The 18,631-nt window shown below is 31.9% G+C and overlaps 1 protein-coding gene across 1 annotated transcript; it reads left to right on the top strand.

Moving 5' to 3' along the window:
* The first annotated feature begins 2,066 nt into the window (after positions 1–2,066).
* LOC105140121 (auxin-induced protein 6B-like) lies at positions 2,067–3,279 on the top strand. Its single transcript, XM_011046818.1, has one exon. The coding sequence runs from the start codon at positions 2,262–2,264 to the stop codon at positions 2,709–2,711; it is 450 nt and encodes a 149-aa protein (XP_011045120.1). The 5' UTR covers positions 2,067–2,261; the 3' UTR covers positions 2,712–3,279.
* Positions 3,280–18,631: the final 15,352 nt, after the last annotated feature.

Below are 18,631 nucleotides of genomic sequence, written 5' to 3'. Positions count from 1 at the left end.
AGCTACGTATTATTTTAAAGAAGTATTTTTTTAGGGGGCAAAACAAAAGCATCTTCAATGGCTACAAAGCTCAACTACCAGCTACAGAGAGAGAACCCTTTTCGCTCCAGCTTTGCATGTGGTGGGTTTCCAGTTTCATGTTTCTCCTTCGTGCGCCAAAAGCATCCCGCACGGACAAAGCATCAACTCTCTCGCTCTCTCTTTTATTTATTTTTTCCTCTCGGCCATCTTTTTGCCTTAAATTCGGCGGCTTCTCTTACCAGCTACAACTGTTGTTGATCGAATATTACATTGGTTAATTTATCCTCTGGTCTGTAGTGTTTGTTTTCTCTCTTTTCAATGAGGAGTAAGTGAACCTTTTTTATTTTTTTTTCTCTTTTCAATGAGGAGTAAGTGAACCTGGGAGGGTAATAAAGGCTTATAAATTGCATGTTTAAGATCAAGTTGAAAGCACAAGGTGTTGATGTTTCATGGTGGTCATTTTAAGGAAAAAAGACTATTACAGACCCCAATGTTCTACCCGCTTGCAGCAATATGGTACGAGTCTCGTTCGAAACTGTGGTGCGACGTGGCCGAAATGTATCAGCTACAATTTTAAAAAATAATTAGACATTTTACACGATAAAAAAAAATTATATATATATATAAATCTTATTGAAAATTCAGCTACAATTTTAAAAAATATTTAGACAATCATTACACGATAAACAAAAATTATATATATATAAATCTTATTGAAAATTCCCTTTTGAAACATTGATTTTTATAAAATATATATAAAGATATTTGGTATGTAGGAGTGTGGTCTAATCAAGTTTTTAAAAATATTTTTTATTTTTAAATCATTTTAATATATTAATATAAAAAATAAATTAAAAAACAACTTAACCATAGTTAATTTATCAATTTGTACAGTCTGCGTATGGTTTATGGTAGGTGTCGAGGTTTTTAAAAAGTCTTGACGAAAGCTTGAAAATTACCGACGACTCATGGCACCCAGAACACTGAACGCGTTAGCCGTGGCCAGCAGCTAGGTAGGCTGCACATGAACTGACACAAAACTAGTAGATTCGTTTAACTTTCCCTCCTTCTGTCAGCGGCAATATTGATGATACCGTGTACATAAGGGAAATTATATCAGGCGCGAAGTTTGGCCATTCAATGAAAATTGCTACCTATATAATTTTAGGTGTTTTTTATGATCAAGACAGATGATCGATTTCCTCGCGTGTCAATTTGAACCAATAATATTTTCCTATATATAAAAAATCAACACATAAATGGTTCTTTTTTGCAGTAAAAATAATCATTTTAATGTAGTTTTAATAAATAAAATCATTTTAATGTGTCCATTTGAACCAATGATATTATTGTTTGGATACAGTAAAAATAATACAAATAATTAAACATAATTACAATAATATAGTTAAATTATAAAATAACTAATTACATATAATTCTCCAATACAACACTTATTTGTTGAGCCATATTGTACAATGATAAGAAAAGAAGCACTAAGAATAAAACTATTTTAAGATCAACTATGAGCACATGAAAGATCCAATTGAATAAATAAGATTAATCAAAGATAATGCATAGAAACGAAGGACTAAAACTATTTTACAATCTCACATGACAAAGTTTTCCAAACCATTAGGCAGAATGCAGTGTATCAAATTTCAGAAAATCTAAACCCTAATAATAAATACTGTCTTTTGTCGTCATCACCACCATTTTTTTATGCTGGTATTGTACCTTACCACGATACACTGTATCTCCTTGTTAAACCCTTAATTTACCAAAAAAAGAAGATATGATAACTTTTTCTGTTATCATTTGAAAAAAATAAATTAAATAAATTATAAATTATTGTTTTTTAATTAATATTTTGAAATAATTTTTTGAACGTCACCCATACAAACAAACAATGTGTTATTAACTAAGAGAGTGCTTGCTGCCCCTCGTAAACAAACACAACCTAAGCACCGAGAGGCAAAGTACAGTTTCATACAGCACTGCAAAACGTACAGTTAAAATGGCCGCAACAACAGCAGACACAACCGAGTAATTATATCAAAACCAAAGGGCACTTTCAAACTCAACTCTCTATAAAAAACCTTCTCCCTCCAGCTGTCTACGACCCCTAAACACTCTCTCGCCTTCAAAGATTAAACCCATACAGAAACAACTCAAAGCACACCAAGCCCGAAACTACTGTATTTCCCTCTTGGTTTCCATCAAAATCTAAATTTTCTAGGAAAATGGCAGCTGGGCAAGCAAAATGCACCAAAATCCGTCACATAGTGAGGCTTCGCCAAATGCTAAGACGTTGGCGCAACAAGGCACGCATATCAGCCAATCGCATACCATCAGACGTTCCAGCAGGACATGTGGCAGTCTGTGCAGGGTCTAGTTGCCGGAGATTTGTGGTGCGAGCGACGTACCTGAACCACCCCATCTTTAAAAAGCTCCTGGTACAAGCCGAGGAAGAGTTTGGTTTCTCTAACCAAGGCCCATTAGTGATCCCATGCGATGAGGCCGTTTTTGAGGAAGTGATTCGATACATTTCACTGTCTGAGAATGGAAAATCCGGCCGGTTTGTGAATCTTGAGGATTTTCAGAGATACTGCCACGTTGGTGTTAAAAATGCTAAGCTGGATTTTTGGAACGATTCAAGACCTTTGCTTCATGCTGACAAGACATTCTGGTAAAAGGTGAAAAGAAGGGCAAGCCAAGAAAAAAATAAAGAGAGAAAGAACCTCTGATTCTGACCCGGGGTTGACTCAGTCCGAGTCTGGGAAGCTCTCCACCGTAAATTTGGAAATAGAATATAGTTGCCGAGTTAAAAATTCATTTTGACTCGTTAGGTTTTCATGATCTGTTGTGCTTTGCTTGCCTGTGTACAAAAAGGTGAGTTTGCCGGGTTTTCTTTCCTTTTTATCTTTTTTTTTCCTTGAGAAATTACTGGGACTGGTTGGAGAGTTACCGAGTCAAACTCCGGAGAACGCAAGGAGATGGCAAGATGGGGTGGGTGAGTCAGCCACAGTGTCGTCCCGGGTTCTGAATCGGAGAGTGAGAAAAGCCCCGAAGACTCTTGAAATATTAGACAGAGAGACAAAGAAAAGAAGTGATTATTGACTGAGCCACTTTTGTAAATTCTGATATTTATTGATTGATTAATGAAATAATATTGTACAGATAAAATTTATTAATTTCAACATGCTTTGATTATTATGTATTAATCTTCACAATAATGGAATTACTAATTTCATTTCTTTTAATTAATGCGCAGGACACAAGAAAGATAAAAAGTCTTCAGCTGAAGAATTGAATTGCTAATGGCTTTTCTATTTACTTTATTCAAGAATAAATCTCATTTCTTTTATTATTTATGCCTTTTCTATTTACTTTATTAAAGGATTGAATTGCTTATGGCTATAGTTAGCTAATTTAAATTTAATAATGAGTTTTCTATATTTTTTTTAAAAAATTGAATGCAGACTTTTATTGTATGGGTGAAAATATTAATTAAAATTTAAAAGGGTTGAATGTTGGGATATTTATTTGTTCTGTAAAGGGTTTTTCAATCATGGTAGGCATTGTCGTGGGAGTTATAATTGGCATCAACCCACGTGAAAGAAAACGCATCATCGGCTTTGTTTCACCTGATTTAACTTTGTCCTCTTAACCCTTCAAATTACAGTGCTTGACTTCTTTGAGGGAAGATATTGCCATGGGACAAAACACTGCTTGAACTTGAAAAGATCTCTCTGTTGATTTGTTTTGGAGTCAAAAGTTAGGGCCATTAACCCATATTGCTATGAAGGAATCCCTATCTCATAGGCAGAAACAGCACATCTTTCTTCCACAGTTCCTTTTAGAAAGCTCCTCTGGTTACTGTTTGGAAATAGTAGAAACGAGAACACAGAGAATTAAAACATTTGTTGTTATGTTTTTTTTGTTTAGAAAATACAAAAATTCATACGGAAATGGTTCTGGAGATGTGTTTTTTTATATGTTCATGTTCTTCCTTGTATTTTTAGACACTAACCAAACACATAATGTAACTGTGAAAGGTAATGTTATTGAATTTTGTTTCAAAATTACTAAATCCTAAGAACTTATATTTTAAAGGGAAGTGGGAACTTTATTAATATTAATAAAATACAAATAAATCACTGTAAAAGTTTCATACATTGAACGAGCAATCGCTGAACAAACTCAAGAACATGATAGTAACATAATTCAATTGTGTATTCTTCTTTTTCTTTTTGTTTCGTATCATTGCTTGATTATAAGTTAGTGGCTGTATTTATATATCATCCAAACTCACAGTCGTAGAAGATAGTCAAGGAAAATGCCAAACCACTGTTCTGCCAGACAATATTAAATGACTCTTCTTTGCTGATCTTTGACTGTCTTCTTCCTTTCAAAGGGCGAATGCACAGACCCGAGAGGCTGCGGCTCCTCTTCCAATACAGCCCATATGGCTCTGGTTGAGAAATTAGAGGCATGTCAGTTTTCAATCAAGTAAATCCACTACCTTAAGGTGGGACGATCAAGCCAGTAATTTGGTCAAAAGCACTTAAATTACGGGTTAGCATTGTTTTCCCTGTTACGTACTGCATTTGCATGTGAAAGAGCATCACGAATTCGAGTCATCTACACTAAACTGATCCACCAAAGATAAAGGGCAATCTTCGTTACTTGAAAACGACAATTGAAATATACCATTTAACAAGACAAATTACCTACTTGTAGTGTCCGACCCCTACAAAGTGGTGGATGTCTTCATCGGTGATCATTCACCTGCTTAAGCTCATTTAAGTCTAACTATCAGGTATCTTTAAGGGATGCTTGATGATTATCTAATAAATTAAAACTGCTCAGTAAACTTTTACTGTAATAATCTATAATGAAATGCTAAGTAGTTTCTTTTCTTTTCTTTTTTATTTTTTAGCTGTTTTTTAATTTTATTTTTATGCCTTTTTTTTCTTTTAATAATTTTCTTTGTTTAATTTAGTTTGTTAATGTTTAATTTTTTTATTTAGTTATTAACTTTTCATGATACTGATCGCGGGTTTGACAGGTTAACTTGATCTCACGAGTTAGCCTAGATTTTTTTATTTTTAATTAAGTTTATTTATTTATTTTAGTTTATTAATATTAAATTTCTTTCTATTTAGTTATTAGACTTCCATGACACGTATCTTAAGTTTTACGGGTTAACTTTTCTATTTTTTTTGTTTTTTTTCTTTTGTTAATGTCAAATTTTTATTTATTTAGTTATCAAATTTTCATGATATGGATCCAAGGTTTGACGAGTTAATCTAATTTGACAAGTTAACTCAGAATTATTTTTTTTTCTTTTTTTTCTTTTTAATTATTTTAGTTTGTTAATGTTAAATTTCTTTCTATTTAGTTATCAAACTTTCATGACACATATCTCAGGTCTGATGGGTTAACTCAGTTAATTTTATGTTAACTCGTCCATTTTTTTTCTTTTTTTAATGTTATTTTTTATTTATTTAGCTATCAGACTTTCATGACACGGATCCCAGGTTAACCTGGTTTAACAAGATAACCTGATTTTTTTTTTTTTTGCTTTTTTCTCTTTTTAATTAATCTTTTTCATTTAGTTTAATTTGTTAATGTTAAATTTCTTTCTATTTAGTTAGCAGACTTTCATGACACATATCCTGAGTTTAACATGTTAATCTGGTTTCACGGGTTAACCGAGTTAATTCTAGGTTAACCCCTTATTTTTTTTTTCTATTTAGTTATCAAACTTTCATGATGTGAATCTCATATTTGATGGATTATCCTGATTTTAAAGATTTTTTTTCTTTATTTTTTTATAATTTATTTATTTATTTATCATACTTTTATAATACGACTTTACAGTCAGACCCACGTCTAAGGCTCTAGAGTCTGGTATAGGGTTTGATATTTTATTTTTTATAATTTATTTATTTAATTATCATACTTTTATGACACGACTTTACAGCCAGACCCACATCTAAGACTCTAGAGTCTGGTATAGGGTTTGATATTACAGTCAGACTCACTTAAACTTGAGTCATATGAGTTTAATATTATTATTAATATTATAAATATTGCTCTTGGGTCAACTATTGCAATTAGACACAAATTTTTTAGGTATATCTTTACAAAAAGACTTCTCATTATTAATTTTAGCCTTTTTTATATTTTTTATGCAGACCTATCATTATTAATTTTAGCCTTTTTATATTTTTTATGCAATAAACAAAATTAACCCGTGGGTATGTCTTTGTTTTTTTTCCTTTTTGATGGACTGCACAGTATAGTTCACAGTGAAAACGCTGATACCTTTAGTTTTTTTGGCTTTTTTCTTTGTTTTTTTAATTATTTTTTTATTTCCTTTCTTAATATTAATTTTTTTCTATTTAATTATTAGACTTTTATGACACGGATCTTAAATTTGACGGGTTAACCCAATTGATTCATATTTTTTTTCTTTTTCTTCATTATTTTTTTTCTTCCCATGGGTTTTTTTCTTTGCTTTTCCTTTTTAATTAATTTTTTTTTTAATTTAGTTCATCAATATTATTATTTTTTTTATTTAGTTATCACACTTTTATAACAAAAATCCCAGGTTTAATGAGTTAACCTGATTTGACAGGTTAACCCAATTAATTCATATTTTTTTAATTAGTTTTTTCCTTTCAATTTTTTTTAATATTATATGTAGTACACACTAAAAAGGTTGATGCATTTAGTGTTTTTTTTTTTATGCCTTTCATCATGGATAACACAATAACACAATATAGTCCATGATGAAAAGGCGGATGTCTTTTTTTTTAAATAATTTTTTTAATTATTTGTTTTTATATTAATTTTTTTTCTATTTAGTTATCAGATTTTCATGACATAGATCTCAGGTTAGACAAATTAAAATAGTTAATTTGGATTTTTTTTCCTTTTTTTCATTAGTTTCTTCTTCTTATAGGTTTTTTTTTTCTTTTTAATTAATATTTTTTTGTTTAATTTAGTGCATTAATATTAAATTTGTTTCTATTTAGTTATCAACTATTGCCTTTAGTTTTTTTGTTTTTTGTTCTTTTTATATCTTTGACTCCGGACTGCATAGTACAGTACACAGTGAAAAAGCTAATTCTTTTTGTTTATTTTTTTACTTTTTAATTAATTTTTTAATTTTAATTTTGTTTGTTTATGTTAATTTTTTTTTATTTAGTTATGAGACTTTCATGATATTTATGTTAATTTTTTTTATTTAGTTATGAGATTTTCATGATACGGATCTCATGTTTGACAGGTTAACTTAGTTTATTTAGATTTTTTTTCTTCATTAATTTTTTTCTTCGTATAAGTTTTTTCTTCTTTGTTTTTTCCTCTTTAATTAATTATTTTATTTTATTTTATTGATATTAAAATTATTTTTATTTAGTTATCAGATTTTCGAAAAAGAAGAGGTTTGCTTGCTGTCTCTGTGCACAAAAAACATTTAGAAGACAGAAATATGGACTAGCTCTAAAAGGAGGATGATTTCACATGGTCGGTTCAAGTGATGATTACAAAGTGTCAGGTAGATATTTGATCAATGATATATCTATATTCTCATGAAAAAGAAGAGGTTTGCTTGCGTCTTTGTGCACCTTAAAACATTTAGAAGACAGAAATATGGACTCAGGTTTGACAAGTTATTCAATTAATTATTTTTTTTTCATTAGTTTTTTTTTCTATAGATTTTTTTTTTAAACCTAGTTTGTACTAAAATAAGTAGAACCTGGAGTAGTGGGGAGCCGTCACTTTCTTGGAGTATTTTCAAGGGAGAAACTGGAGGTCAATTTGTAGTATAGATGGGCTTGGTTTTATTTCTTGGAGTATAATAGAATCTGATTATGGTAGATTTTCTTTCATTTCAGCTCTAAAAGGAGGATGATTTCACATGGTCGGTTCAAGTGATGATTACAAAGTGTCAGGTAGATATTTGATCAATGATATATCTATATTCTCATGAAAAAGAAGAGGTTTGCTTGCGTCTTTGTGCACCTTAAAACATTTAGAAGACAGAAATATGGACTGAAGACAGATTTCTCAATCCCATTTACAGTTACTGTTTTCACGTTTAAAAAACATTTAAAAAAAATTAATTTTTTTACTTTAAATTAATTTTTTAGGTGTTTTGAAATTTTTTTGATATGTTAATATTAAAAATATAATCATCATATAAAATCTCTAATTTAAAATTTTGTTAGCGAAGATTTTTTCATGAAGTAATTACCTCTATAATGATTAACGAGGCCTTTCCATTGGGCTGAAAACAATACTAGATTGAGCCCAATATAAACAGAACCTGGGCCTTTGTTCCTGGTACTAGCGATTGTACAATGAGATAGGCTTCTAATCACTGATTTGGGGCTTGTTTTATCGTCATTCTTCTATTTCAGAGAATCTTGAAAGCCCAGCCCATAAACTTGGAGATGTGTAGCCCACTGGACTTAACCAGTTGAGTTTGTTCGATTTTCGAAGCTTCACGCATGGGCCTAACTCTGTGTGGTAGAGGAGGTGGATGATAACCCCATCATTGAATTGTCAGGTCGCACGCCTGAATTGGTAGTTAAGCAGTGATCTTGCACAAGTTCTCGAGGATGGATGGAGTTTTTCCCCTTACTGCTAGAGACACATGAAAATTTTGATTTTTTTTAACATAAAATTTTATTTTATTTTTATTTTCAGTTGTTTTAAACATTAAAAAAAAATAAAAATAACATTTAATACATTCTTAATAAAAAAATATCAAAAAATAATCACTAACATATTTTTTATATTTTTAAATTATTTGGATGTGATGGTATTAAAAATAATTTTAAAAAAATAATATTAACAACGTTGCCTGTTGTCGGGGATCTAAGGCCACCAAACTCTCAACAAACCCTTCTTCCCACTAGAAATACAATTTAAGAGGACAGAATCTCTCTGGGCCAGTGCGGACTTGAGCTGTAAAATTTGTTAGATCTGGACCTGATACTGATTGTAGAAACGTCCATTAAACACATCCACACGTGATACTGATAATGGAAGCGTCCATTAACTTAAGTGGGGACTCCGAGGACAAAATACGCCAGCATTAAATGCATTAAATAGCCGAGGACATCAATTTTCCTCGGAAAGTGTTATAGTCGTTAACATTTTACGTCTTCCAAGATCCATAATTCAGACGACTTTTGCACTAATCTTGACCACTCTTAACGTAGCTCAAAATTGATAAACACGTCCCGTGGGCACTATAAAAACAAAATATGCATGCATTAAATCAATAAATGCACGCTACTGGATCGCTTTCTCTCTGAAAATCAGTCTTGTTATCGTCATCAACAGTGCACCACCGCTCATAAAATACATGGCCAGCTCTCTAAACTTGTTTCATCGAGCAGTTCAAAACTGTAAATGACAAACATGTCAATTATTACGCTATTTGTATGAACACGCTCGCATGAATTCAAAGCAAATAAGTCATCTTGACCATGTCCATCTTAACCTGAAAAATCATCTTTTTTAAAACTCTAAAAATACATAACACAATTTCTAAGTTTTTTTTTGAAGTATTGAAGAATCTTCTAATCGTAATCCTAATATGGGATTTATTTTGGTACATGCTATTCAAATATTCAACATCCTCAAGCTTCCATGCAGGAAATAATTTAATTAGAGATCCTGAAAACATTTTATCATGAACTAACAAGTGTGAAGTATTTTGGGTTTAGGAGCTTCTTGATGTTTTTTTTTTATACATTTCTTGATGTTTTGAATTCTAGCTTACCATAACCGGTAAATTGATTCTACTAATAATATGTCAATTATTATATATATATATATGTATAAACATTCTCAAGCTTCCAATTAATTTATAGTTTGGAGAAAAAAAACTCTATCCATTTTGTAAGGTTTTTTTTTGTTTTTTAACATCATCACATGCCTATAAGCACACGCAGAGTCCAAGATTGCTGACCAGAACAGGCCAGGCCGTGCATGACAGACCCCCTAACTACTGTAACTTCCATTTAGAAAACAACAAACGAGAAGGTTATGATTAAGAGGCATACCTCTTTAGGCCACTTTGAACAGGACGAGTCTGGATTCAAGCGATGGGTTGCTGGTTTCGCCCCTCTCTCTCTTGGAGTCTTACTCCCTAATAATACAGCAAATATTTTTTTTTTTTAATTTGTTAATTAGAGTTGGTTGCAACAGAGCTCAGAGTTTTGGCTCGAGCTTGCCATGGATGATGTGATGATTGTCCGTACATTTCTAAAAATGAATTTTCTTGCATCATTTTTTAACCCTTCAACTACCAAATCTCCGACTAAAGTATGTAAAGACAAAGAGTAGTTACTGTAGTATTATTGAGAAAAACTTTGTGCTGTTTTCGACATTATCATTATAAATTTGTGATCATGTTGCTTTACTCATCAGTATCCTTCTTCTTTTTTGTTTTTTTGTTTCTTTTGGCTTGTAAATTGGGCTGGAAAACTAGGGTTAGTTTCCCTTGAACACGCCTAAAAGAGGATTAAAATCCCACTACTTATCTTTAGTCATGATGGGAAAGATCAATTAAAGTGAAAGACAGCCATTATAAAATGTTTACTTTACCACCTTTTTTTTTTTGTCTTGGCTCTTTAATTATCAATAAAGGAATGCTAAAGGATGCATGATTAGTTGATTACAATGTGCTCTAGATAGCACAATATCATGATATGTTGCAAATCAAGATTTAATTTCGTGATAATCTGGCCTGATCAAATATCAAAAGACGAGAGAAATATAAGATAGTATTTGACTATTTTATTGAGATAAAAGATACAAAAAATGTTGGGACAGAGGGGATGTCTCCCCTCTGTTCTTCTTTTTTTTTCTCGAAAATCATTATAGAAACATATTTGTTTTTATCCTCTCAATCAAACAAAGGTTTTGTTCTTTTACATATCGATCATTTCTATTCCATTCCACTAACTGGACACAAGTTAAAATAATGATTTATTCACAAAACATTGGTTGGATGGTTCCTTACTCAATTCTCGAGCATAGAAATGGTTATGAAACATGCTTATTCCAATTTACTCCACACTAGGAGGTAATTTGAACCCATAAATGTTCCTTTTCTTCTTTCTGTGTGTATTTCTTTAATTAATTAATTTTTTTCAAAAACACTACTTGGAATGTAAAAAGAAACAGGTAAGAAAAGGGCAACAAAACGAGAAATGAAGTGATGGCAGTGAAAGAAGCCTGCGCTCGGTGCTCAAAAGGGAACGTCTTCCTCGTTGAAACAATGGGTAAGACATGCTCGCTACAAGCCCTTTAATATCCTTCATGTCACAATGGGTCCTCGTTGAAACACATACCATGCCATAAATGAGGAGCTGGGTCCTCTGCTACCTTGCATCATGCTTGGTTACCGTCAAATCACTATTACCTTAAAACACACACAAAAATAAATAAATAATACCGAGCCCTCCTTAAATTTTATTTTTTTTCATGGTCATGGTTTGTTAAGGTAGGTTTATCTGCCAAGACTGTCCGTTCTTGGTAGAATCTAGGAAAATTATTTGGTATTTTTTTATAAATCAATTTAAATTATTTTATTTAAAAATGATTTTTAACTTAAATTAGAAGGTTGTAAAAAAATGGAATCAAACTTTAAATTCAATAAAAAAAAATAATATTTGTAATTCTTGATTTATTGATTATAACTTATTAGTAGGTTACACCACTTTTTTAAAAAAAATTGCTTTCAATTAATCTTTTTATTAAATATAGTTTTAACAAACTATTCTTGTTATAAACGTACCGTTTATATATGAAGATATTTATTATGAAACGAAATAAACAAAATTAATTTTTCTAAACCATATCAAACGGTATATCATCTGTAATATATTGGTCATGCAACAAAATATCTCTGTTTCTTCTTTTTTCTTGAGTAAATATTTTGTCATCACTGACCTCTCGCAGGAAAAAGGAAACTTACATTCCTTATTATTATTTTTTTCCGGTGGCGTTAATAGCAAAACGTGGCACATTGTAATGTCAACATGTAACATAAGACAACAAGCAGCTAATATGATGATCATCATGAGCAGCATATGGTCCTAACTGGGAAAAGGGAACGAAAAAATGATGATAGCCATGGAGAGAAGTGAAGGAAAAGTGGAAGGGTGGGCTGGCTTGGAGATAGTACCGATGGTGGATCAGAATCCAAAGAAGAAAAAAACTGTCCTCTGTGCTAAAAAGGTGCACAGGAGATGGCGTGAAGCTGTGACCTGTGGAGATGCGGGCCCCTGAATGGTATAATTTGGTTCCATTTACTTCCATTCCACCCTGTAAGAATCCTTTCGTGCCCAGAAAGCAAATTTATGTTGAAAATTCCCACGAAGACATGGAATATGTAATGTCAAATATGGGGCTCCATGTTACTCATCATCCTCGTCCACTACTGACTGCCCTTTTTGGATACTATGGAAGTCAGTATCACTAACCACTAATCTCATCTCGTCGAGTTCACAATAGATATCCTTAGTTTTGAATCCTCTTGTTTTTCCATTTTAAAATTTTTTTTTAGTTTTTTTTACTTTAAATTAGTTCTTTTATATTTTAAAATACTAATATTAAAAATTATTATTTTGATAAATTTTCAAAAAATAAAAACCTTGAAAAACAAACAAAACCGAATTTTTCAAACAACACTTTCACTGTAGAGCTAGCTAGCGGTGGCTTTTCTCTCTTTAACGGTGGATTGTGTCCTTCCTTCCATTAAATTTAGCATCAATTGTCAGAGACCTTTAAGGCCTCGTCATACTAGCTAGGCCAAGGGACACTCTAATTCAAACAGACTGTCCTTAATAAATATGTGGGGAGAAAGATGATCTAGTTCAGAACTTCTGGGCTCTTTAATTTCCTCTTCGATCGAAGTGGAAAAGAAAGAGGGCTACTTGCAGATCAATGACAGCTTTTAACAATATCGATCTCTCTCTTCAAAAGATCAAACCGAATCGTTTCGAAAAATGTTTCACTTTTGATTTGCAAAATCGAAAGTTTTAATGCTGTTTTACACCTTTTTCACGTGACATGAACACGCGTTAAACTATCAAAGTTATTTTCTGCGTTGTGTCGTGGTGTGGTTGGAAATGCTGGAATTATTATAATTTTAAAAATTCTTTAGTTTTTGTTGTTTAGCCAGATTTTCATTTTAAATCTATTATAATGTTAATCACGTAATAAAATATCCGTGTGCTTGCTTGCTACTTCCAACCCAAACAATCAAAACCTGTCTTAAAATATGTAGAATTCTCGTATGATTTTTTATGTGCAAGGATGTCCGTAAAAACTGCAACAATGTTATTTATTTAAAAATAGCTCAAGCAGCAGTGGAGTCCTCTTTCTCTTGAGATATCTCGAGGACTCAGTATTTACTTCATCTCTACTTTCAATAGTGAGTTAGCAAATTAATGTCCGGTACTTATTAGCATGCTTGCATACTAGAGACAGGATTTAACCCAACTTTTTTAGAAAGGGAATTTAATCACCCACCAATCTACTTGCGTGGCGATGTTTAAACTATAGAACACAAATAGACAACCTTAGCCACTTGTTAACTAATCCAGTCTAAGGGTCCCTGCCTTGTAAGGAGATGCTATCACTCTAGCTGGCAATGTGGAATTTTTCTTCGTAAATAGGTGTTTCATGATAGTACGAAATTATTTTTTAAACCAGCATTTTGCCCAACTAGATACCCAATGAGTAAAGACATTTTCAATCTAGTCCCTCTACTGTGTGTTAATATTTTTCTGTTGAGATTCTAGAAGCTCTCGTTCCATGCAGTGATAAAAAATATTAGGGTTTAATTGATAATTGGTACATGTATAATTGAGGATTAATCCGATTGTTTTTTTATATATGTGTGTGTGTGTGGTTATTGTCAAGTATGAATTGATATCGGTGCCGCATTGTCCAATTTTTATATATGTGTGTGCGTGTGTGTGTGTGTGTGTGATGTTATTGTCAAGTGTGAATTGATATCGGTGCCGCATTGTCCAAGCCATTATGATAGCTCCATTCAAATTATTAAAGACTTGATTGCAGAGTATTAACAGGGGTAAAGTTACGCAAAATTCATATGATTTATGACTATAATATGATGGGAACAAGGATATTAACACTTGATGACATGTTGTTTAAAATATGAGCACCAATAATTAAAATTATTGTTGCCAGAAAATGACATAGCGCCTAATCCCTAATACGGCCTGTAGCTAACAAGGGTGGGTCAGATTAGCGACAGCCATACGGGCATGATAACACTAGACTTGTTCATATGTACGCAAAACTCAGGTATGTGAGTGAAAATTATGTCTTCCAGTTTCTACAATGAAGAAAGTTAGCAAATTATTATCGGATGATTTTGATGATTAGTGTGTTTATGCCTATTCAAAACAGGTTGTTAGCTTGTGATCTCTGCGCCATGACTTGAGAGAAGGTCCGTTGGTAGTGTCATTTCGAAGTCTCTGGGATTGGAGCTCTGTGGTGATATATTTAGTGCTTTTAGGGTAAAAAGGATAGGATTTTTTGTCATTTCCAAAATTAAATGATACTTTGGTGAGGTTCCAAAGGTCATGCAACAATTTAATTAAGGCTGAGTTTTCACGTTTTAAGTGCGCACAAGAAAATAACTCTTTGAATCCGTGTAATCCAAGGCCATGGATAGGTCAGGAAAATGACTAATCACACAGTAGCTCTAACTTCCAGCCAACAAAACAATCTACGGTTTACTTTTGTGTTTGGGATTGTGCTTAAATATTGATTTTCAAAGCTTTTTCTAACTTCAAAATAATTTAAAATAATATTTTTTAATATCAATATATTAAAATAATTCGATAATATATAAAAAAATAAAACTTTTCAAAAATACATTCAACAACACCAACCCACAACCAGTGATAAAAGCTAATCTTCATACCATATTAAGCTAGGCCATTGTTTCGCGAGCTTGACGTGTCAAACACAGACTCCAGATCAACTCTTGTTTATGTGGAACAAAAGGCCAGATGAGATAGGGAAATATCACTGCACGCATGAGATAATTACATAAAAATGTAATCGGGACGCCAATTCACAGTTCATCTTTTACAGCAAATGGTTTGCGATTTCTTGGCGTTGGCTCAAGTGGTTAGGTTTCTTCATAATACTAAAAAATGCAAGTTGTTACTAAAAGATCTGGGCGTGGGAGGTTAGGTTCGCTTAATATATAATCCGGGAAAGGATTTAAGCTATGTTGACATTGTTGTTATTATATTATAAAACTCAATCTAATTTAAGATTCGGGATTGTAGGTTAAGTGAGTTAATCTGTCTATTAGTGAATTAAATCAAGTTTTATGTTTTTTTTAAATATCCAAAATGGCATTGTTATTATAAAAATAATCGTTGAATTTCCAAGTTAGATAAAAGGTTACCGATTAAGCAAGCTGAGTCTGGTTTTGTAAGCGTGTTTTTTGCTGTAAATGGGGTTCCGAACTATGGCTGCAGAGAAGCATATATTGTTAAAATCCTCTTATGTAAATCATAGTCAAATGTTTTAAATTTTATTTTATAACTTCTAGTTTTAGTCTAAAAAGTTTAGTAATTACATGCCTTTAGAGCGAGAGAGAGAGAGAGAGAGAGCGCCTAACTCATAAACCTAAACAAAAGTATTTTTAAGGTTTGTCTCCAAATAAAAGCAGAGGATATAGAAGGTTTTATGAAAATTGTGGTGTCTAGAATGGTAAACCGGGTTTTAATTTAGGATACTGGGGTACAAAACACGATGTGTTTTTTGTTTATATGCTGGGTTTCCCTGGGCCTTTTGAGCAGAAGGCTTGATTACAGTGTTTGTCCTTAGCGGCAGGTGAAGGCTGCTTCTTCTTCTTCTTCAACTTCTCCTGCCGACGCTCAGGGACATAGGTTTTATGAAACGTGGTCGCTCTCTTTCGAGTGTTTTGTCTAGTGGTCCCTGCTTGGTGTCAAGGCTAATATAGCAGAACACGGCTTTTAACTGCCCTTGGATTCTGTTCCCTCGGACCATCAGTTGGAGAGCGGTTTTTTTAAAAATGATTTTTATTAGAAATATATTAAAATAGTATTTTTTATATTTTAAAAATTATTTTAAATATTAATACCTGAAAATAATTTTAAAAAATATTTTTAAAACACAATAATAAACAGTCTCGTAACCTATTCTGTTCGAGAGGGTTCTGGCTGCCTTTTATACGGCCATTGTCATCCTCGACGCGCCACTCGTGGGTCAGGTCATTGGAGTTCATGACGGGGTTTGGTTATCTTATACACACAAATTATATAACACGAATCTCATCTAATTTTATAAAATGCAATAAATTAAAAGGTTTTATAATTAATATTCTACGACTACTAGGTGGGGTTGTCATGCCAGCTATGCCTACTAGGCTAGTGTTCGCGCGAACAAGTAGGATTCACTAGGGTGCGTGGCAGTGTGGGTGCTGGGACCTGGGTAACATGAAACTCAGATGAGAATAGAGTGGGTGACAGTCTTGCTTTCGATTTGAAGTGTGATTAAAATACAATAAAAAAAACATTAATTTAATATTTATTTTAATCCACCTATATCTTTGTTTGTATTATTAAATATTAAGGATGGTAATTCCATCTTAACTCTTTATACTTATTTGAAGCAACCCTGATAGAGGGGTTTTTTTGTAGTTATTTTATTTTATGGATAATAGAAGTAATACGAGCTTAACTGGATATATTATTTTATTTTATATTGAACAATAAATAATATTTAGATAGATTGTATTTAAGATTTGATGATTAGAATGTAAATATTTAAATTTCTGATTAATTAATAAATGAAGAAGGAAGGGGACAGGGACAGGGACAGGGAGAGTTGGAACTCTTCAACCGTCGAGGTTTAGAAAAGCTTTCTCAATTCTCGGAGGTCCGTTCTCCACATCGAACTATCTTTTCTTGAATGTGCCACCAAAAACGACGCTGTAACGTTAGAATCACATCCATCCCAAGGATTGAGGCCACTGATGGTCGAGATTTCTGCACACTAAAATAAAATCATGCCCCTTTAAATTTTCTATACGAGTTTCTCAAGGTGGATGATAATTTGTTTTACCAATAAAGCATGTCAAGTTCACCTTTCTTTTATAAATAATATCATTGTGTTGGCTACTAAGGTGAAGAGGCACTGTTCTTCACCACATCACATTGTTGAAAACTTGCCATTTAAGGCATTCGACATCTCAAATAGCCTTGTCCTTTGCGTGTTCAAGCAGCTTCCCGTGAAAAAAATGAGGCCAGATTCATAGCATGATTCCTTCTGCTGTCGAAATCTGTTAAGTCGATCCTTATAGTTTAATATTGGACACAACAATACTCGCATTTTCAACTTTTAGCCATGCACAGGGCGGAAGCGGGGGGAGACAAGCAGGGCCCGGCCCCTGCAAAATATTTTAATTATTTTTATTTAATATTTAAATATAGAAAAGTATGATATTTTTAATTTAATAAATAATTTTTTTAATAATATATCTTGTTATATTAATTTTAACCTTCTCTTTCAAATATTACTAGCTCTGCCCCTTGCCATTCATGATCACTCGTTCATCTCATGATGAACATATCCCTTCTACATGTCGTAACGTGTACGCGTACAGGGGAGTGAAGGGATCGATCAAGTGCAAGAACCAACCACAAATTAAAGGTTGAAGAGTGAATTACCAGTTAATCAATTTTGAAAAACTCAGGGACCAGAGGATGAAGGCAAATTAATAGAGGTATTTTTTTAATTTTTAAAAAAATTAATATTGATACCTAGGTGAATGCGCGTGTACTTCAACTAATTTTACAGATATTAAAATTAACAATTATATAAATTTTTAGTTACTCTAAAATTTATAAAATTTAAAACTAATAATTTTTAAAAAACAAACTTATAATCTAACCAATTGAATTATACTTCTTGTAATAAAATTTTATTATACTTGTTTGTTAAATTCATTTAAGTTAATAATATGAAATGTTTTTATTAAAATATAAAATAAAGTTACATACTTGAATTAATCTTAATCTACCTACTGATTTAATATTTTAAATTATTAATTTGATAAAATTTACAACTGGATTGGTCTGTAATATGAATTTGTAATTATAATAATTGGTGTTTTTTAAAATAGATTTTTTAATTAAAATGTATTAAAATAAAAAATTTAATTTAAAATTTTTAATATTAATACATTAAAACTATAATAAAATATTAAAAAAACATGAAGATAATATTTATAGTAAACATAATAAAAAACAGTTTCAATGTAAGAGCAGTTCCAACGAACGAGCCATATGAAAAGCTAAAAGTGTTTTGTCATTTATTTCTTTCCTGTTCATGTTCCAGCGGGTAAGCTAAACAATTAGCCATTTTGGCTATTTGTTTTGTTAACAGCCATTTCTACATTTAACTGTAGAAATGGCTAAAACAATAGTTGTTGGCTAATAATTTTTTTAAAAAAATATAAAACAAATCTTCTATAAATACATGAAGAAAAAATTTGTAGTTT

This window comes from Populus euphratica, unplaced genomic scaffold (assembly GCF_000495115.2).
Source record: "Populus euphratica unplaced genomic scaffold, PopEup_1.0 scaffold98.1, whole genome shotgun sequence".
NCBI lineage: Eukaryota > Viridiplantae > Streptophyta > Magnoliopsida > Malpighiales > Salicaceae > Populus > Populus euphratica.
The sequence above is the reverse complement of the archived record's forward strand: the minus strand, read 5'-3'. Positions and strand labels throughout refer to the sequence as shown.